The sequence below is a fragment of the Ailuropoda melanoleuca genome, chromosome 2 (genome assembly GCF_002007445.2).
Source record: "Ailuropoda melanoleuca isolate Jingjing chromosome 2, ASM200744v2, whole genome shotgun sequence".
Taxonomy (NCBI): Eukaryota; Metazoa; Chordata; class Mammalia; order Carnivora; family Ursidae; genus Ailuropoda; species Ailuropoda melanoleuca.
The window spans coordinates 84,962,046-84,983,221 of record NC_048219.1 but is presented as its reverse complement, the minus strand read 5'-3'; the positions used below and the strand labels follow the sequence as shown (position 1 = coordinate 84,983,221).

At 38.4% G+C, this 21,176-nt stretch overlaps 1 protein-coding gene across 1 annotated transcript in view; it reads left to right on the top strand.

The window, feature by feature from the left end:
• Positions 1-21,176, top strand: part of WARS2 (tryptophanyl tRNA synthetase 2, mitochondrial) — a 98,171-nt gene that overhangs the window by 45,416 nt on the left and 31,579 nt on the right. Inside the window, exon 2 of the mRNA XM_002928259.4 lies at positions 3,025-3,282. Coding sequence (XP_002928305.1) covers positions 3,025-3,282 — 258 coding nt within the window. The remainder of the gene's footprint in view (positions 1-3,024; positions 3,283-21,176) is intronic.

The window sequence follows — 21,176 nt, the reverse complement described above, 5'->3', positions numbered from 1 at the left end:
TTGAGTTTAAATTTTAAAAATTTTAAAAATAAAATAAATAAAGGAAAAAAATTGTAAGATATTTAAAGTGTATATCACGGTGATTTGATACACATATGCCTTGTAAAAGGCTCCCTCCACCTGGTTAATTAACACACCACCATCTTACACGTTTATTTTCATTTATTTGTTTTTGGTGAGAATATTTAAGTTCTACTCTCAGCAAATTCCACTTATACAATACAATGTTATCAACTATAATCACCATGTTTTACCTTAGATCCTCATATGCTATATGGTTTCCTGGATTGGAGGACCTAATATTATAAAAACACCAGTTCTCCCCAAAGCAATCTAGAGATTCAATGCAATCTCAATAAAACCCCAATAGTTTTTGTTGAAACTTGACAAGGTGATTCTAAAACGTACAGGGAAGGGATGCCTGGGTGGCTCAATCAGTTAAGTGTCGGCCTTCAGCTCAGGTCATGATCCCAAGGCCTTGGGATTGAGCCCCACATTGGGCTCTCTGCTCGGCAGGGACCCTGCTTCTCCCTCTCCCTCTGCCTGCTGCCCCTCCTCTGCTTGTGCTCTCTCTCTCTCTCTGACAAATAAATAAATAAAATATTTTAAAAAATTAAAAAATAAAATGTATGGGCAAGTATAAAAACCAAGGATGGGTAGGCTAATTCTTGAAGATGAAGGTAAAAAGACTTGCTCCACTACGTCCCAAGACTTACTAAAGAGGCACTGTGGTACTGATCAGAGATAGACACACAGACTGATGGGACAGAATAGAAAGACCAGATACAGACACAAGCATAAAGAGATGCTTGATTTATGACAGAAGTGGCATTCCAGAGTAATGGTCAAAGCCAACTTTTTCCATAAATGGTGCTGGAACAATCTGAGATCTCCATATGGGGGGAACGGAAAAAAAGGAATTGGATGCCTACCTTACACCATATGCAAAAAACTCCAAATGGATACAGACTTAAATGTGAAAGATAAAACTTAAAAGCATACTCACACATGCATATACATATGCTTTATATGTGTGTATATGTATAAACACTCTTATCTTCATGACCTCAAGGTATTGAAAGATTTCTTGTATGCCATGAAAGTCTGTAGTCAAAAATTATATATTTGGTAAAATTAAGAGTGTCTCTTCATCAAAAGATAACATAAAGAAGACAAATAGCTATACAATGAGCGCATATATTGGCCATACATGTAATTGATAAAATATTAGTATCCAGGATATATAAAAATACCTAAATCAATAAAAAGACAATCCAATCTGAGAAAAATAGGCAATATAACTTCAGTAGGCTCTCCATAGAAGAGGAAATAAAAATGGCCAATAACCATAAGAGATCTCAATTTCTTTAATAATCAAAGAAATGCAGTTAAACCATAGTGAGATTCCACGTCGTATCCACCCTATTAACTCAAAGTGAAAATACTGGCAGTGTTGATGAGGATGAGGAGCAATAGACATTGATGGTAGAAATTGCAGTATGTTACATACTTAGGAGGGGGTTAGCACGCTGTAGTACGCTTGAAAATACGTCATGCATACCTTGTGACCCAGTAATTAGGTATATATACTAGAGAGAGTTGGCTCATAGAACACAAAGATACATGTATAAGAATGTTCTTTTTTTTTCTCTCTCCATAAGTTTTTTTTTTTTTGGAAATTGGCAAGCCTACAGAAAAGTTGCAAAATTAATACAACGAATGTGATAAAGCCTTACTGGATAGCAGGTAGTGGAAAGAACATACATGGGCTTTAAAGTAAGTGATACCTGGCTTGACATCCCAGCTTCACCACTTACTAGCTGTGTGACCATGGGCAATCTCTAAAGATCGGTGAGCCTCAGTTACCTCATCTGTAAATTGCAAATTGGAGGTAATAAAATGCCTACCGTATTGGGTATTGTAAGGATTAAAAGCATTAATGTGTATCGAGTCCTGAGCATAAATGCCCGTAACATAGTTGTCCAGCAAATTATGGCTGCCATTATTAATATTTTGTTGCTGTTGTTAAAAATGATAATGACTCATTTTATTTCTTCAGAACCTCTGAATGACAGCACATTTACTGATACATATTCATTTTTCATGTTTCATTACAGAATGCAAAATGATTCAAGAGAAAAATAGCATTTTTTTATCCTGTATTACTTTTTTCCTTCTCACTTTCCTATTACAACTTCAATGTTAGAAAGTACAAACCAGAAAACAAGCCCTTAACAAAAATGTTTTTATAATTTAAAAAAATTATACAGAATTAAAAACTCCTTTTGAAGAAATAAAAGAGAGGTTTTATCAAAAGTAAAAGGAAACTAAAGCACAAAAAAGTTAAATAACTTGATCAAGAAGCAATATTAGAAATGGTGTGTAGGTTTTCTAATTTCTAACCCAAGATCCTGCACACTAAGTTGTAATATCAGCAATTATTTTTAAAGAAAGCTGAATTAAGTAAATAGCAGTAGCCTTTAGCCCTAATGCTGTGACTTCTGGCCTTAACTACAAAATGAATGAAATCACATGAAAAACTGTCAAGGCCCCCTTAATCTCCAGTGAAATTTGATTCTATGTCTGAAGTCTTTCTCACTGACCCCCAGATCCACAGTCATCTTTTCCTCTTGGGAACTGCGCCTTACCCCACTATTTATGTTTGCAAACTGATTATGATCATGTTGCCACACTGTATTGTTACATATCTCTTTGTAAACCTATCCTCTCTCTCCAATTAGATTGCATCTCCTGGGGTTGCAGACTTTTTCTTATGTACCGTCATATTTGTATGTTTTTGAGTGAAAAAAAAAATCCAACCACGTTTTAAATATAATTTTCTGTCCCTAATAGCACCTAATAGAGTGCTTTGCCCAGGCACAAAATAAATGCTGGATATATAAGGATAATGACTGTCAGATTGCAGTTGTAAAAAATAGACCTAGTTGTTATTGCTACAGTAACATGGGCATAGGATTCATGGATTCTGCCTCGAAAGCAAATGCTTGTTTTCCTGTGTTCCAGAAAGATGCTGTGAAGCGAGTATTCTCTGGCATTCAGCCTACAGGAATCCCCCACCTCGGCAATTACCTGGGAGCCATTGAGGCCTGGGTGAGACTGCAGGAAGAGCATGGCTTGGTGCTATACAGCATCGTTGACCTACACTCCATCACTGTCGCCCAGGACCCAGCTCTCCTTCAGCAGAGCATCTTGGACATGACTGCTGTTCTTCTTGCCTGTGGCATAAACCCAGAGAAGAGCATCCTTTTCCAACAATCTCAGGTCAGCTTCTCAGATTGAACCAAGAACACTTGTATTTTCTAATTATTTGAGGAAAACTTTGAATGAAAGTTTATATAGCTCCTGTCTGTGATTCTTTTAAAATTGTTCAAGAGTGACTTCATCAGATGTGATGATTTCATTTTAATGTTTACCCTATATTCATATCTTTAAATGTCATCATAAGCAATAGTATTTTTCACCTTTTCATCCACTATTCTTGGTTCATATACCAAAACGTTGCATCTCATTAGTACTTGTAAGTCTGAAATTGTTTTTCTCTACTGGGTTGTATTCAAACTGCTGAATTCATACTGTTGACTAATCTCCTGGTGATCAAGGATAGAATTTAGCAACCAGTGGTTTTGCATAATTTCAATGTTGCTTTACTGGGTAATGCATTTGGAAGGCCTATTGTATAATTCCCATTGCTCCTTCTTTGTATAATAGCTTTTGAGAAGACTTGAGAGAACTAGCTAGGAAATTGGAATACAATGTCCAGTCTCTTGAGTCCAAGCCAAGAAAGGCTTCAGAGCAAAGCCAAAATATTTGACTGATATCGTCACTATGGATGAATCAGTTTACTCTTGGACGGGCAGATAGCCTGGACCAGAGACAGGGCACTTAAGAGACTCCATAGCAAAGAAGATGAAAAATTTAACTGGATCATGCCCTCATTACACATCTGCTTGAACCTTGTGACAAAGGCACAGCCCACGAACAGTATGTTATACATGTTTGCTACATGTTAACATGTATGCATGTGTGATATGGGTTATACATGTGTGTATCTCCTGCCTTGATCATAAACTTCTGACAATCATCATTTTTATGATATCACCCACAGAACTTAGTATAGTGATACACAGAGAATGACCCTTTAAAAAAATATGTAAGAAATGAATATCTTAAAAAATAAATACACTTATCAACTTAAAACTTGTTTCCAGCTTAGAAATAATGTGATAAAATAATAGAATCTGACCATGAAAATGTCCATAAAGGCAATTTACGTCTATTTCCTTCCTCATAGTTGGTCAGAAAGCCTTTATTTACACATAACTTTTCAAATTCAATCTTGGACTGATCTAGTTGTTTTAAATATATAAATATACTTGCTTATGTTGAGCACATACCCGTCTCCCTATAATTTCCATCCACTCATTTGACTTACGCTCTCTAAAAATACACGGTAAATCAACTCTGTCTTCCACATGACTACTCTTCAAATACTCCGAGACATCTGTTACACACTAGCCTTACCCTACAGGTTCTTACCCCATAGGTCTTACCTCCTTCAAGCTAGTTGTCCCACCTCAGGAGCACTCTTGCTGTCTATTTGAAAGAGATGTACCTGTCCTATTTCATGAAACAATGTTTATTCACACTCTTCAATCCTGTCTCCAGCATTATAATGCTGATCATTAGAACCACTTTGTAAGTTACCTGATACATCTTTACTTCATCTAAGCTGTTTTTGATACAAGCTCCCTTTTGATTCTTATGTGATACCATTTCTAAAAATCGTATTCCCAGTACCTATTTCCTTACTTCTGGAGGGCAAAAATGTCTACATCTCAACAAAGTAACCACTTGCCAGACTGCTTTGTTAAGTGACGTTTAAAATTAAAGGCTCATTTTCAACCACATCCAGTGCTGCACTTTGAGCTCATACCCCCAGGAATGATCACCACATTATAATTTTTATTTCCTTTTTAAAGGATTTTTGGCAGTGACCTCCACAAGCATCTAAAATTTGCAATAATTGAGGTCTCTTCTTCAACGGGGTACTTTGCTGTTCAAAACAGCAATTGAAAGGGTCGCCCACAGTGTGGGACTTTGTAAGAATTCCCTCATAAATGAGGGATCATGAAAGTCACCTTCCTTTTGATTTTTTTTTATGTTATGTAGTGAGCTCCTTGGTCCCAGGGGTTGTGGGTTTAGGTCAGAGAGGGCAGGTCACTGGTGTTGCCTGTTTCCTTGGTGTCCTCATGCAGCTCCACACTGCCTCATAGGTCCCCTGCTCCCATCCCAGACTGCAGCTCCCTCCAGGGAGTTTGGGTAGCTTGCCAGGAAAATGTGAGTGTAGTACTCATCTGCCTACAGTCTACGCTTTGTCCCACAAAGACAGTATGCAAGACTTCCTCGGGTGTCTTTCTGACCTCAAGACGTATTTGGTCTGGGCCATTTCCTTTTTTAACTCAGGCAACCAACCTGAATACAACTCAGCGGATGGACTGGATATCTTACCAGGTTTTCTTTCCTTTGTTTAAATATTTAATAAAGAAAAATTGAAATATGCATAGAAGAGTAGGGAAACTAGTGTACTGTATCCCCATCACTTACTAGCATTTTTTTTGTCTCATCAGTGTTGTTTTTTTGTAGTTGTTGAAGTATTTTTTTTTAGATTTATTTATTTATTTATTTGAGAGAGAAAGAGAGAGGGGGGAGGGGCAGAGGGAGAGAAAGTCTTAAGCAGACTCTGCACTGAGCGTGGAGCCCAGTGCAGGGCGTGGGGGGGGGCACTCATCGTGGGGCTCAATCTCACAATCCTGAGATCACGACTCTGAGTCAAAGCCAAGAGTCAGGTGCTTGACTGTCTGCACCACCCAGGTGCCCCTGTGGTGGTTTAAGTATTTTAAAGCAGATAACACACATCATGGCATTTCAGCCCCTAAATATCTCAGTGTACTTCTCTATAAACCGAGGACATTTTCTTACATAACCACAATATCGTCATCACACCTAACAAAGCTAATGATAATTCCGTATGATCATCTAATACCCAGTCCATATTCAGATTATGCTGATTGTCCCAAAATGTCTGTTCTTTTTTTTAATAATAATTTTTTATTATGTTATGTTAGTCACCATATAGTACATCCCAAGTTTTTGATGTAAAGTTCTATGATTCATTACTTGTATGTAACACCCAGTGCCCCATGCAATATGTGCCCTCCTTAATACCCATCACCGGGCTAGCCCAATCCCCCACCTCCCTCCCCTCTGAAACCCTCAGTTTGTTTCCCAGAGTCCACAGTGTCTCATGGTTCATTCCCCCTTCTGTTTACCCCCCCTTCATTCTTCCCTTCTTTCTCCTACCGATGTCCCTGCTGTTCCTTATGTTCCATAAATGAGTGAAACCATATGATAATTGTCTTTCTCTGCTTGACTTATTTCACTTAGCATAATCTCCTCCAGTCCCGTCCATGTTGCAGCAAATGTTGGGTAATCGTTCTTTTTGATGGCTGAGTAATATTCCATTGTATATATGGACTACATCTTCTTTATCCATTTGTCTGTTGAAGGGCATCTTGGCTTCTTCCACAATTTAGCTATTGTGGACAATGCTGCTATGAACATTGGGGTGCATATGGCCCTTCTCTTCACTACGTATGTATCTTTGGGGTAAATACCCAGTAGTGCAATTGCTGGATCAGAGGGTAGCTCTATTTTTAACTTTTTAAGGGCTCTCCACACTGTTTCCCAAAGTGGCTGTACCAACTCCAAAATGTCTTTTATATTTGGCTTGTTTAAATAATGATCCAACGAAGGTCTACACATTGCATTTTTTCATATGTTTTTGTTTATTGCTCGAGTTTTATTTTTATTTCCCATAAAGTTAATCCTGCATTTGAAAAGAATTAAAAACTTAGATTTTTAGGGGCACTTGGGTGGCTCAGCCAGTTAAGTGTCTGCCTTCAGCTCAGGTCATGATCCCAGGGTACTGGGATGGAGCCCCACATCAGGCTCCCTGTTCAGCGGGGAGCCTGTTTCTCCCTCTCCCTTTGCCACTCTCTCGCTCTCTTTCTCTCTCTCAAATAAATAAATAAAATCTTTTCAAAAAATTAAGATTTTCATGCTCCCACTTTTTTCATGCCTTTGCTATGTTAATTGAGTTTCCTTTTATTGACTATAAAATTAGCTCTTTTGAACATAAAAATAAACCTTATAATTTATTTTGCTTTCTCTTAGTGCTAGTGTGTATTGGCTGATGGTTAGTGGCTATAAACTACCATTCACATAGTTGCTCATCACCATTTTTAATAGTTTGTAAGAAACTCTGCTTGCCTAGTGCCCATAGAGTGCCCGGGCATCAGTTCCTTCAGAGTGGCCATGAAGCTTCTAGTTGTTCAAGGAGGATGGTGGGAAGGTCTTCCTCATGCTGTATCTTGAAAGTATGAAGGACAGGCTGGATTTGCTTCTTAGAACCATTCTCAAGTAGGAGTATAAGTGGAAAAGCTAGTGTCCCTGAAACAGTGATTATTCTAGACAGCTGGCCCCATATTTGCAGTGTTCTAGTAGGTGGAAGAATCCTCATGGTGTTTGTGTTTTGTGTCTTATCATACAGTAGTCAACAACTGTCTCTATCAGTCTGTGGAGTCTCTAATAGATGGAGACTGAAAAGAAAACACTCAGCATTGTCATATTTAGAAAAAAAATGAGAAGTCATGTTTATTAGAAAACTAATATTTTTAAATGTGTAAGATCTCAAAATCCTTTTCATGTATATGACCTCACTTTTAATCCTCAAAAGAGCACATGAGTTAGGCTTTACTGTTCTTTCACAGATGAATAAATTAAGGTATGAAAAGATTGAGTAAATTATAAAATGTCCTTAAAACCATCTCTGAATGGTGCCTGGTACTTGGTAAATACTTAACAAATATATCTTCTTAACCTAACCTGAAGTCATCCAGGTGACAAATCCAGGACTCTTTTTTTTTTTCTTCCTAAACCTGTTTTTAGAAGGTGTTCTCATGGGAGGGAGCCTTATGCTACCTCCCCACCATGCCTTTGCCTCAGTAGCTGACTGTAGAGGGGCAGTGGAGAGCCAGAACTGACCCCAGGATCCTCATTATTTCTTGCCTGAACAGTCCTCTCACCCCTTCACTCCTACTTCAGGCTTTCCTGGCAGCAGGCCTTCCCCCCAGCACCATAGCCATGCTCATCTTTCTTCCTCAGATACCTCAGCACCTCTCTCCTTACCCTCAGGGTAAAAATCCAAGCTCAGTTTCTAGAAAGCCCTTCAAGAATGAGGCCCCTGACATAGACAGACAGATAGATACATACATACATACATACATGCATGCAATGCAATATTACTCAGCCATAAAAAAGAATGAAATCTTGCTGCTTGAGACAACATGGATGGATCTAGAGAGTATAACACCAAGAGAAATAAGTCATTGAAAGACAAATAGCATATGATTTCACTCGTGTGGAATTTAAGAAACAAAGCAAATGAGCAAAGTAAAAAAAAAGAGAGAGAGAGAGACAAACCAAGAAACAGACTCTTTTTTTTTATTATTATATTATGTTAGTCACCATACAGTACATCCCCGGATTCTGATGCAAAGTTCGATGCTTCATTAGTTGCGTATAACACCCAGTGCACCATGCAATACGTGCCCTCCTTACTACCCATCACCAGTCTATCCCATTCCCCCACCCCCCTCCCCTCTGAAGTCTTCAGTTTGCTTCTCATAGTCCATAGTCTCTCATGTTTCATTCCCCCTTCTGATTACCCCCCCTAAGAAACAGACTCTTAACTGCAGAGAACACACTGATGGTTCCCAGAGGGGAGGGCGGCGGGGGATGGGTGAAACAGGTGATGGGGGTTATGGAGGGCACTCGTGATGAGCACTGGGTGTTACATGGACGAGTTTAATCACTGTATTGTATACCTGAACTAATATAACTATACTAGAATTAAAATTAAAAAATTAAAAGAATGATGCCCCTGAGAACATCAGGCCAGTGTTGTTTCCTCCTCACCACTTTTTAATCATCAGGTTATTTTTATTCAGATGATCTGATTAACTTTTACTAACAACTCTTTAAAGCAAGAGTTGGGGGTGGTTCTGGTTTTATTTTGAGAAAGTATGGTAAATCAGTTCTTACCTTACAAAGTGGGTAACTTAAGAGATCATTTCTATATTTTAACACAGTTTTTTTTGTTAGTTCCTTTCTACTGGGAGTTTTGTGATGCATGTTAGCATTTAATTGATCATTAAATATGTAACCAAGAGGATAAGAAGTCAGAAAACAATTATACTTAAAGTGTTGTGAGCCAATGCCAACTAAATTAGATATACCTACATTCCCTGCCCACACACAGTTATTTACAAGTAAAATTAAGAATTTTTGAAATTGCGAGTTAGAGAAAAATATTTTTTTTATATTATATAATGTGCTCTTTCCCTGTCTATCCATTGTGTTAAGCAAAGTACTTGGAGCTAAATATAAAGACTAGTTCCCCCAGGTGCTACTGTTGTCCAGGGGAGTAAGTTCTAGCAATCATTTGAAGTAGGGAAAGAATTTAGCTGTGTTATAATGCTTATTTTACCAATAATTTTCATCTCCAATCCTTTGCATTCTTTCTCAGCAGTCTGACTGAAACAATTTAGACTTATTGAAGATTTTTCTCATTATTTTCTTTTTCTTTCTCTCCCACTGGCCTCTAGTCATGGTGCTTCCCCTAAAATATGTTTGCCATATGTGGGAAATTTTACAGAGCCTCTCCTCTGAAAGGTGTGTGTGTGTGTGTGTGAGAGAGAGAGAGAGAGAGAGAGAGAGAGAGAGAGAGCGAGCAAGCGCGAGTGCACGCCTGCCTGTGTGTGTTTGGCAGGGGTTTCCATCCCAATGCCAAAGTCAATGGTCTTTTATTTCCAGCAGACCTGCGTGCACATCCAGTCTGATTCCCACAGCTGTCTCCGAGGTGCACATCTCCACATCTTTAGTTGTTACTTTCCTTGTGAACTAATCACCGTGCAGATGGAAGATAAAAGCTGGAGTTCATAGCTCTGGGCGCTGGCTCTGTGCCGAGGCTAGGAGAAAAGGACAGTTTTGACCAGCGGACACCGTGTTACAGAGCATCCAGAACTGTCCGCGGAAGAGTTGAGGGAGGAGAATGGAATCTGCAGCCTTGGAAGGTGGCTTCATTCTCTAATTAGAGTTATGTTTTGTTTTCCAGGAAACTCAAATCAAGAATAATAATAATGGATAATAATAAATAATAAGCAAGCTCTCACATGAGTCCCGGCTCACTGTATACAAACACACGCTGTACCTGACCCATGTCCCTTATCTCAGAGGTGTGAGACCAGCAGCACCTAAACTTGGACAGACAGTATCACGTTTTCACTCATCTCAGGAATTTTGGAAGCCTCTTTGAGTACAGATTTTTATTTGTTGGACTCTCATAGTTGTTAGGCGACCAACAATAGGTGCAACATACAACTCATAATAGAAAGGAAGAAGGGGCACCTGGCTGGTTCAGTCGGTAGAGCACGAGACCCTTGATCTCAGGTTTGTGAGTTCGAGCCCCATGTTGGGTGTAGAGATTACTTAAAAAATAAATTTTAAAAATTTTGAAGAAAAGAAGCAAACAAACGTCCACATGGATTAATGGACTTGAGGAATCAATTTGTAAAATTGGCATTTTCTCCGAAGTATCTTGGGAGAGACAAAGGATCCAAATGGCCCATGGCAGAAATAATAAAGAGAAGTTAGGAAAATCATTATACAACCAAACTCCTCATGTATTTCTTTCTCTAAGAAGTTTCCACTAGTACCACTTTCCTTGCCTACATCTGTAGTCCTGTGTGACTCGCTGAGCAAGTGAGAGTAGTTTCACTGCCTCCGTCCCGGGCCACAGGATAATGTCATATCTTAATACTTGCAAGAAGAGTTCTGGTTTATTATCAGAGCAAGAGTGGAAAAAGCACAAGTTTTACAGCCGCATAGAGTTGACCTGAATCTCACTGTGACCTCTTCTTGTTGTCACACACTGGGCAAGTTCTCTGAACCCCTGTTTTAGTGTCTATAACAGGGATATTTGAATAATATGACATATAGTACTAGTAAATAATACCCTTTTCTCTCGCCCTACCCCTACCTACCCTGCTGCATACAATACTGCTCCCACCCGTCTTCTTTTTTCTTATTTTAAGGTTTTATTTATTTATTTGACACAGAGAGTGGGGGAGAGAGTGCACAAGTACGGGAAGCGGCAGGCAGAGGGAGAAAGCAGGCTCCCCGCTGAGCTGGGAGCCTAATGTGGGGCTCGATCCCAGGACCCCGAGATCATGACCTGAGCCGAAGGCAGACACTTAACCAACTGAGCCACCCAGGCACCCCTCACCCCAGGCTTCTTGATACTGTAAAGATTTAAGGGTGGAGTGGAATTGGAAAGTGGAGGTCAAATTAATGACAGTTCCTACTGTCACACTCAATAATAAAATGTTTTCTGAAAACGTTAAGCGCTGGAAGGTTTTTTGGGACCTTCTTAAATAGTTCAGATATTCAGAAAAGCAGGAGGATGAATGGTTGCTTTTTGAAATATTAACCTTTGGGCATACTTGCTTCATAGTTGCTTAGTTTTGCTTCATAAACCTGTCCCCCTGAAACAAATAATACATTATATGTTAATCAAAAAGAAAGAAATAAAACATTACAAGTATAGTGGAAACTTTCTGTTCTCTCTAATCCCATTCCACGTGGTAACCACTGTATTGAATTTGATACTCATCATTCCAATGTATGTGTTTATTTTTTTTTAAGATTTTATTTATTTATTTGAGAGAGAGAGCACAAGCTTGGGGGTTGGAGGGCCAGAGGGAGAAGCAGACTCCCCACTGAGTGAGGAGTCCAACACGGGGCTTGATCCTAGGACCCTGAGATCACCACCTAGTGAAGTCTGATGCTTAACCAACTGAGCCACCCAGGCGCCCCGCCAATGTATGTGTTTATATTTTTATTGCAGAGGATTTGGCTGTAACAGTCCATATTATTAATTTTGCATGTTTTAAAACTTAATGCACATAGTTTCCTGCATCTGTATTTTTCCGTGCAGCATTGCTTGGCTGAGATTTGTTCATTTTGACCGCTCTACAGCATTCCATTGTCTGGTTCTATCACAATGTATCCATTTTCCCAGCAAAGAATATTTAGGGTTTTTTTCTCTGATTTTTTTTGTTATTGTAAACAATACTGTAGTGAGCAAACTTGCATATGCTTTTTATGGACACATGAAAGACTTTTCTAGTTATACATACCTGAAGTGGAGTCATAAGGATATTATGTGACATATACATCATCAGCCTTACTGGATATTGTCAGATTGCTCTCCAAATTGGGATTCCCATTTACATTCCCACCAACAGAAGAGGAAGGGAGAGATTACTCCCTGTCTACCATGTGCGCTCACAGTGGAAAGGCAGCTGTCTGAATACCAGGGGAAGAGCTCTCACTAGAACCTGACCCCGCAGGCACCCTGAGTTCAGACGTCCAGCCTCCAAAATTGTGAGACAATAGATTTCTGTTTCTTAAGCCACCCCGTCTGTGGTATCTCATGATGGCAGCCCTAGCAGATTAATGAAGAGCACTCAGCCAGTACCGTCGGTGGAAGGCTTGTTCTTGGATAGGAAATTCAATATTGTTAATATATCAGTTCTCTCCAACTTGATCCATAGATTCATTACAATACTAATTAAAATGTTGTAGACATTGACAAATTGAATCTGAAATGAATATAGCAGTACAGAGAGTACTTAGAATAGCCAAAACAATTTAGAAAAGAAAACACAGTTTTCTTTCTAAGGACTTATACCACCTTTCTTCAAGACTTACTGTCAAGCTATGGTAGTCAAGAGAGTGTGGTCTTGATATAAGAATAGACTAATAGATCAATGGAAAGGAATAAGGAATCCAGAAGTATACCCACATCCAGAAGCCAAATGTTTTCAACAAAAGTGTCAAACCATTTCAGTGGGGGAAAGGATAGTCTTTTCAGCAAATGGTGTTAGTTATCCAACTGGATATCTATATGGGGGGAGGGAATGAACCTTGCCTCTTACCTCACACCATTCACAACAAATCAGCTGAAAACTACCATAGATCTAAACGTGAAAGTGAAAACTATAAAACCTCTAGAGTAGTTCATGGGGGAAAATCTTTTAGACCTTGAGGGTAGGCAAAGATTTCTTAGAAAGTACACAAAAGGCATTTAACTTAAAAGAAAATGTTGATACGTTTGACTTCATGAAAAGATTAAGCTTCTAGTTTTTAAAAGACACCACTAAGAAAATGAAAAGGTGAGCCATAAAGAGAAAATATGTGTAACACGTACACCTGACAAAACTTTGTGTCCAAATGTATATAGAACTCTTATCTCAACAATATAATAAGATGGCCTAATTTTGTAATTGGCCACTATATTTGAACAGACATTTCACAAATGAAGAAGTAAGCACGTGAAAAATTCAACATCACGGTCATCAGAGAAATGCAAAATAAAACCATGGGGATAAACCATTTCGCCCACTTGAATGACTAAAATTAAAAATACTGGCAATACTAAATTTTGGTAAGGATATGAAGCAGCTCAAACTCTCAAACATTGCTGACAAGAGTATAAAATAGCAATTTCTTACAAAATTAAACATATACTTACCACATGACCCACTAATTCCAGTCCTAGGTATTTACCTATGGGAAATTAAGACATTGTCTACAAAATGACTTGTACAGAAATGGTCATAGTATTTTAGTTATAATAGCCCCCAAACTCCACGCATCCATCAACTGGTGAGTAGATAAACAATTATAGACTATTTGGTCACTGGAATACTATTCAACAATGAAAAAGGAGTTTGTAACTATACAGAGTCTCAGAAGTATTATGTTGATAGGAGCCAAGCACAGAAGAGTTCATATTATATAATTCCGTTTATGTAATATTCTAGAACAGTCAGCACTAATCCATAATAACGGAAAACAGTGGTCTCCAGGAGCAGGGCTGAGGGATTGACTGCAAAGGGGCATGAGGGAACTTTTGGGGGACATTGAAATGTTCTGTGTCTTGATTGGTATAGTGGTTACACATGTGTGTAGATGTGTCAGAACTCATTGGACTGAACAGCTAAAATAGGTCCATCTTACTGTGTGTAAATTATGCCTCATCAAAGTCGATTTAATATTTTTAAAAAATTTTAAATAAGTAGGCACTTAGGATATTGTTATATCAAGTAGAAAAAAAGAGAGAAGCCCTTGGAATTGTGTAGGAACACTACAGATATTTCAATGTAGCTGTCATTCAGACACTTTAAATGACACAGGCAAAATAGATATGGCATGAAAATTTCATATGATCTTTTAGTCATCCATTCATAGTGAAACCAAGAAGCCAACTGCTCACAAATTTAGTATGTAAACTAATTGTTTGATTTGTTGTTGTAGCATGTTCCCTATGCTTTTCAAATGTTATAGATTCTAAACTAGCCAGAAGCGCTGGGAAACCAAGTGTTGCAACTGTTGACCCCACTCCAAGGAAAGTATGAAAGAGAAAGTTTGCTTAGGGCAGTGCTTTGAATTAGATTGAAGGGATTTTAACTGCCAAGAATATCAGGAAATTTTAGTCAAGAACTAAAAAGAGCTTAAAATAAGGATATGAAAACCATCTTATAATGTAAGATTTTCATTATTTTTGTTTTGAAATTGATGTCTTTCCTTGTCTAAACATTATTTATCCAAATCAAAACAAACAAAAAATACCTAGGACAGGCATCTTTTACAAATGCATTTTCATTTTTTCTTTTAAGATTTTATTTCTAAGTAATCTGTACACCCAGTGTGGGACTTGAACTTACAACCTTGAGATCAAGAGAGACGCAGGCTCCATGGACTGAGCCAGCCAGGCACCCCTACAAACACATTTTCTACTTCTTTGTGTTATATCACAGGATTAAGAACACAATTAAGTGTTTGTGTTTTTAAGGAAACACCGTGTGACCTCTTACCTGGGCTTAGTCTTTTCTTAATTCTTAAATGTCTTTACTTCTCTGATGCATTGATATATTGACCACTTCTTCCTTTTAGGATTTTCTCTTGACTCCAATGATATGTCAAGAACATATTTTTCTTCTACTCCTCTGATAGTTCATTTGTCTCCTTTATTGACTCCTCTCCTTTAATTCCCTAGAATTTCTGTCCTGAGATAAAAATTTCTCTCTCTATATGTATTCCACCTTCCTGAAGTCTTACCTTCTTCCATAACTTTCAGCCATTTTCTCTCCCAGCCTTTTTCACTAGCCCTGACCTATCTCCTTAATTCTAGACTTGCACTTCTAGCTACCTTCTAGATATCTCTATCTGGATATCTTTTCCAAATCTCAACTTTAACATATCTGAAGCCAGAGATTTCCTTTTTACCTCTGACCTGCTCCTCCACCTGATGTTTAAAAATAATTTGAGGTGAGATTCACATAACATAAAATTAGCCATTTTTTCCTACCTTGAGAAATAGGTTTGATCTATATTTTTTTCTTTACATAGCCTTTAAAAAAATTCTGGTAAAATACACATCACATCAAATTTAACATCTTGACCATTTTTAAGTGTACCATTTAAAAGTGTTAAATATATTCCCATTGTTGTGCAACCAATCTCCAGAACTTTTCATCTAAGAAAACTAAAGCTCTCTACCCATTAAACAATTTCCCATTCCCCTCCTCCCCCAGTCCCTGGCCACCACCTTTCTACTGTCTGTTTCTATGAGTTTGGCTACTCCAGGTAATTCATATAAGTAAAATCATGTAGTATTTGTCTTTTGTGACTGGCTTATTTTACTTAGCATAATGTCCTCAAGGTTCATCTATGTTGTAGCATGTGTCAGAATTTCTTTTGTTTTTAAGGCTGAATAATGTCTCATTATATGTATATAATACCACATTTTGTTTATCCATTTATCTGTCAAAGGACATTTGGGTCACTTCCACCTTTTGGCTAATGTGAACAATGCTGCTGTGAATATGGGTGTACAAACATCTCTTTGAGACCGTTTTTTTTTTTAAAGATTTTATTTATTTATTCAACAGAGATAGAGACAGCCAGCGAGAGAGGGAACACAAGCAGGGGGACTGGGAGAGGAAGAAGCAGGCTCATAGCGGAGGAGCCTGATGTGGGGCTCGATCCCATAACGCCAGGATCACGCCCTGAGCCGAAGGCAGATGCTTAACCGCTGTGCCACCCAGGCGCCCCTCTTTGAGACCGTTTTGAATTCTTTTGTATATATACCCAGAAGTGGTATTGCTGGATCATATAGTCATTCTATTTGTAATTTTTTGAGGACCACCTTACTGTTTTCCGTAGCAGTTGGACCATTTTGCACTCCCACCAACAGTGTACAAGGGTTCCAATTTCTCTATCTCACCAACACTTGTTATTTTCTGTGTATTTTTGGTTTGTTTTTTATAGCAGCCAAGCTAATGGATATGAGGTGATATCACATTGTGGTTTTAATTTGCCTTTCTGTAATGATTAGTGTGGTTGAGCATCTTTTGATATGTCTGTTGGCCATTTGAGTATCTTCATTGGAGAAATGTCTATTCCAGTCCTTTGCCCATTTTTTAAATCAGATTGTTTGTTTGTTGAGGTGTAGGAGTTATTTTCTCCCATTTTGTAGGTTGCCTTTATACTTTGATTGTGTTCTTGATGAAAAAAAGGTTTTAATTTTGATGTAGCCCAAAAACCCTCCATTATTTTGTTGGACCTAAATTCCCAGGGCTATCAGATATACCCACATAGAAATTTAAAATAGAAGCTTACTAAAAAAATAAATTTACCAAAAAAATAAACTGTCTGCCATCAAATCTCTTATCCTTCCTCAAGGTAGCTAATTTTGGGAGTTGCTTGTGGTAGATTGTGATTGTTTTAATTATTCATGTTCATTTACTGTAAGAACAGAGATCAGCCAAACTTTTGTGTAAAGGCATAGATAGTAAATATTTTAGGCTTTGCAAGCCACATGCAGTCTCTGTCACCACTGCCTCTTCTCCTTTAACTCCGTCTCTTTTGCCTTCTCCCCCACCTCTCTCTCTCTTTTATTTGACTACCCTTTAAAGATGTAAAAAACATGGGCTGAATAAAAATAATCCACAGGCCAGATTTGGCCTGTGAGCAGTAGTTTGCTAACCCCCATGTATGAGGATTATATGTCCTCATCCATTGCCATGTGACTGTGAGTGCATCCTGTAAGATGGTGTCTCTTCCTACTCCACTGATGTTGGGCTCATCCATATGACTTGATTTAGCCAGTGGAAAGTGATTGGGCATTTTGTACACAATGCCTAAGCAGAATGTTTAGAAGCAATTCCATGTTAACACTGCTGCTCTTTTCCTCTAGCTTAAGAATGGCATGTTCCAGGTAAAGAGTACTCCTTCGGTTTGGGTCTTGGAATGAGAAGGTGTATAAAGCAGAGTTACAGCCAGCCTACAGCTACCAATATGTAATTTGTATGAGAAAGAAACCATTACTGTAAGCCATTTATATTTGGGGTTATTTGTTACTCAGCCTAGCTTAGAAATAGCTTACTGGTATAATGCAATAGATTTTTTAAAAACATATGTACACATATACACAATAAGCAATAGAATTTAAATGGGGGTGACTTAACAGCAGGCCGATAGAAGCTATTTATTTAGCTTTGGAAGTATTAGACTAAAAAAAAGTATAGAAAAATCCAAATGTATACACAGAGATGGTCATTGGAAGCATAAATACTGACAGAAGAGAGTGGGTGAGAGTTTATTATTGATAACATAATTCTTTTAATTAAGATCAGATCCCCAAACAAGGTTCTGTTAAGGGGATTTGTCATGGGGACGACAGGAGTCCAATAAAAATAACTCAGCATGAAATTGCTCGTTTCAAGAGGATACGATAAATGGGCATTTGTGAGTCTGAATAGTCTTCCAGGTGTTCTAACCAAAATTTATAGGACCTGATTCCTGGGAAGATAATGTTTATATGGGAAATAGTAAAATTATAAGGGACACTGTGGGTATCTTGGACATTGGATCCAGTATTTACTGAACCAGCTAATTGTTTGAGTGGGTTTGATTGATACCTAGCAGCTATAGCTTTGGGAATCATGGTATTCCATACTCTTTGTTAATTAAATATTTTTGAAAAAAAAATTTAAATCCAGCAAAATACAGAGAATAATGTAATAAACATTCATGTTTCCAACAGCAAGGGTGAATATTGTTAACATTTTGTCATATTTGCTTGACTTTCTTTTTTTTTTTTTTCTTTTTAAAGATTTTATTTATTCGACAGAGGTAGAGACAGCCAGCGAGAGAGGGAACACAAGCAGGGGGAGAGGGAGAGGAAGAAGCAGGCTCATAGCAGAGGAGCCTGACATGGGGCTCGATCCCACAATGCCAGGATCACGCCCTGAGCCGAAGGCAGACGCTTAACCGCTGTGCCACCCAGGCGCCCCTGCTTGACTTTCTTATATTAAAATAATTATAATAAAAAATAATTATGAAGGTGAAGGCCCGTTTAATCCTTCCCCTTGCCTACCCCCTGTACCCCTCCTCGCTGCATCCCTTTTCTCTCTCCCCAAGCAACCAAAATCGTGGATTTGGTGTGTATCGATCTAGCCAATTTGTGATACCTGTTTTCACCTGTAATTTCATGAACAATATATAATATTTTTATTTGTGTGGTTTCTAAGAATTATGTAAGTGATGCCATATTGGAGTACCTTTTAGCAATTTTCTTTTTTCATACAACAGTATGTTTATACACATAACTATAGTTCATTTCTTTTATGTGTTGTATAGTGTGCTATTATATAAATATGCCACACTTTATTTAGACATTTCCCTATTAATAAATCTTTAATTTCATTCATGCATTCACTTAACAAATATTTATTGAGCATTTACCATGTCTTGGATACTCTGCTAGGTACTCATGTTGTATCAGTGAAGAAAATAGACAAAAATCTTTGCCACCATGGTACTTACCTTCTGTTGGGGTGACACAATATGAATAATAACTATAATAAATTAGCCAAACATAAGGTATATTAGAAGGTGATAAGTTATACAGAAAAAAAAATTAAGGGATATTAAGAGTGGCATTGAGGGAAACAGATTGTTATTTTAAACAGTGAGGTCTGGGAAAGGCCCCTTGATAAGACGTATTTGAGCAAAGATAAGGAAAAGGAATTAGCCACATGGATATCTGGGGGAGGAGAATCCCGATCACAGAAAAGAGCCAGTGCAAAGCCCCTAAGGTGGGAACATGCCTGGTGTGTTCAGGGAGTACAAGGAAGCCAGCATGGCTGGAGGAGAGGAAGCAAAGGGCGAGGGGTGGGGGATTGGAACCACAGACATTACAGGGTTGAATGGGAGATGATCGTGCCTGGTCTGATATGCCATTGTGAGGACTTTGGCTTTTACTCAGAGGAAATGAGAAGTGCAGGGTTTTGAACAGAGAAGTCACATGACCTACGTTTTTAAAGGATCACTTAGGCTGCTATGTTGAGAATAGATTGTATGAGAAGTCGGTGGAAGCAGGGAGCCCAGTTAGCAAGTTATTACAGTAACCCCCCAGCTGAGGGTTGATGGTGCCTGGGCCAGCGCAGTGAGGGAAATGGTAAAAAGCGGTAAGATTCTGAATATCTTTTGAAGGTAGAATTAACAAGATTTGCAGATGGATTAGACGTGGAGTGTGAGAGACAAAGAGGCATGAGAGTGTCACCAAGGTTTTTGCCTAAGTAACTGCAAGGATGGAGTTGCCACCAACAGAGGTGACGACTGTGGACAGAGCAAGTTCAGGATGGAGGAGCGGAAATTCAATTTTGGATGTGTTGAGTTTGAGGTGTCTGCTAGGTATCCACGTAAGATGCCCAATAGATAGCTGGATATATGAGTCTGGAGTTGAGCAAAGAGTCTTGGCTGGAGTTATAAATTTAAAAGTCATTAGTTACATAGATTGTATTTAAAACCATGATTGTATCTAAAGCCACGATATGCGATGAAATTGCAAAAAGAGTGAATGGAGAAAAGAATAGAAGAAATAAATCAAGGACAAAAACCTGGGTGTTTGCAGTATTAAGATAATATTACTATATTAATTAATATCAATATAATAGTAATGGTTTATCCTAGCCCCTAGCCTTGCTGGCAGTGGTGCGTGGTTGCAGTGGAGTGGGAGCGGTGAAAACTTGACCAGAAAGGGCTGGAGTGAGAAGTGAGTCTCATCAAACACCGAGGCAGCCCTGGTATCTATCTTCATTGATGTGAGCCCATTCTCCCCACTAACCATTTCAAAAGGATCTGGAGTTGGCTTTCACTTGAGGACCACATATTCCTGTATGGAAGAAAATAGAAATCATGCTACAGATCAGAAAATCTGGATTCCTGTAATAATGTTACCTCTATTGCCACAGAATTGCTGATGCCTCAAGGGATAGTTGTGATGAACTGCACCTGCATAGTTATTGAAAATATATCAAAAATTCACTGCTTTAAAATGTAAATTTACTGGCTTTTCATATATTCAGAGTGGTGCGTCCATCACCACAGTCAATTTTAAAACACTTTCGTCACTCCAAAAAGACACCCTGTGTCCATTGCCCCTTCTACCCACTCCCTGGCAAGCACTAATCTACCTCGTCCCCTGTGGATTTGCTTCTTCTGAACATTTCATACAGATTTGGAATCATGTAGCGTGTGTTCTTTTGTGACTGGCTTCTTTTATTTAGCAAAATGTGTTCAGTGCTTAGCATTATCAGTACTTCATTTGTTTTTATTGTTGAGTAATATTCCATTGTATGGATATACCACATTTTGTCCATTCATTCGCCAGTCACAGACATTTGGGTTGTTTCCGATTTTAGCTATTATGAATAATGCCACCATGAATGTTTGTGTAACGTTTTGTATGTTTTCAGTTATCTTGATATACACCAGTATACCAAGTATAGTAACTCTGTATTTAACATTTTTTTTAAAAGATTTTATTTATTCATTTGACAGAGATAGAGACAGCCAGTGAGAGAGGGAACACAAGCAGGGGGAGTGGGAGAGGAAGAAGCAGG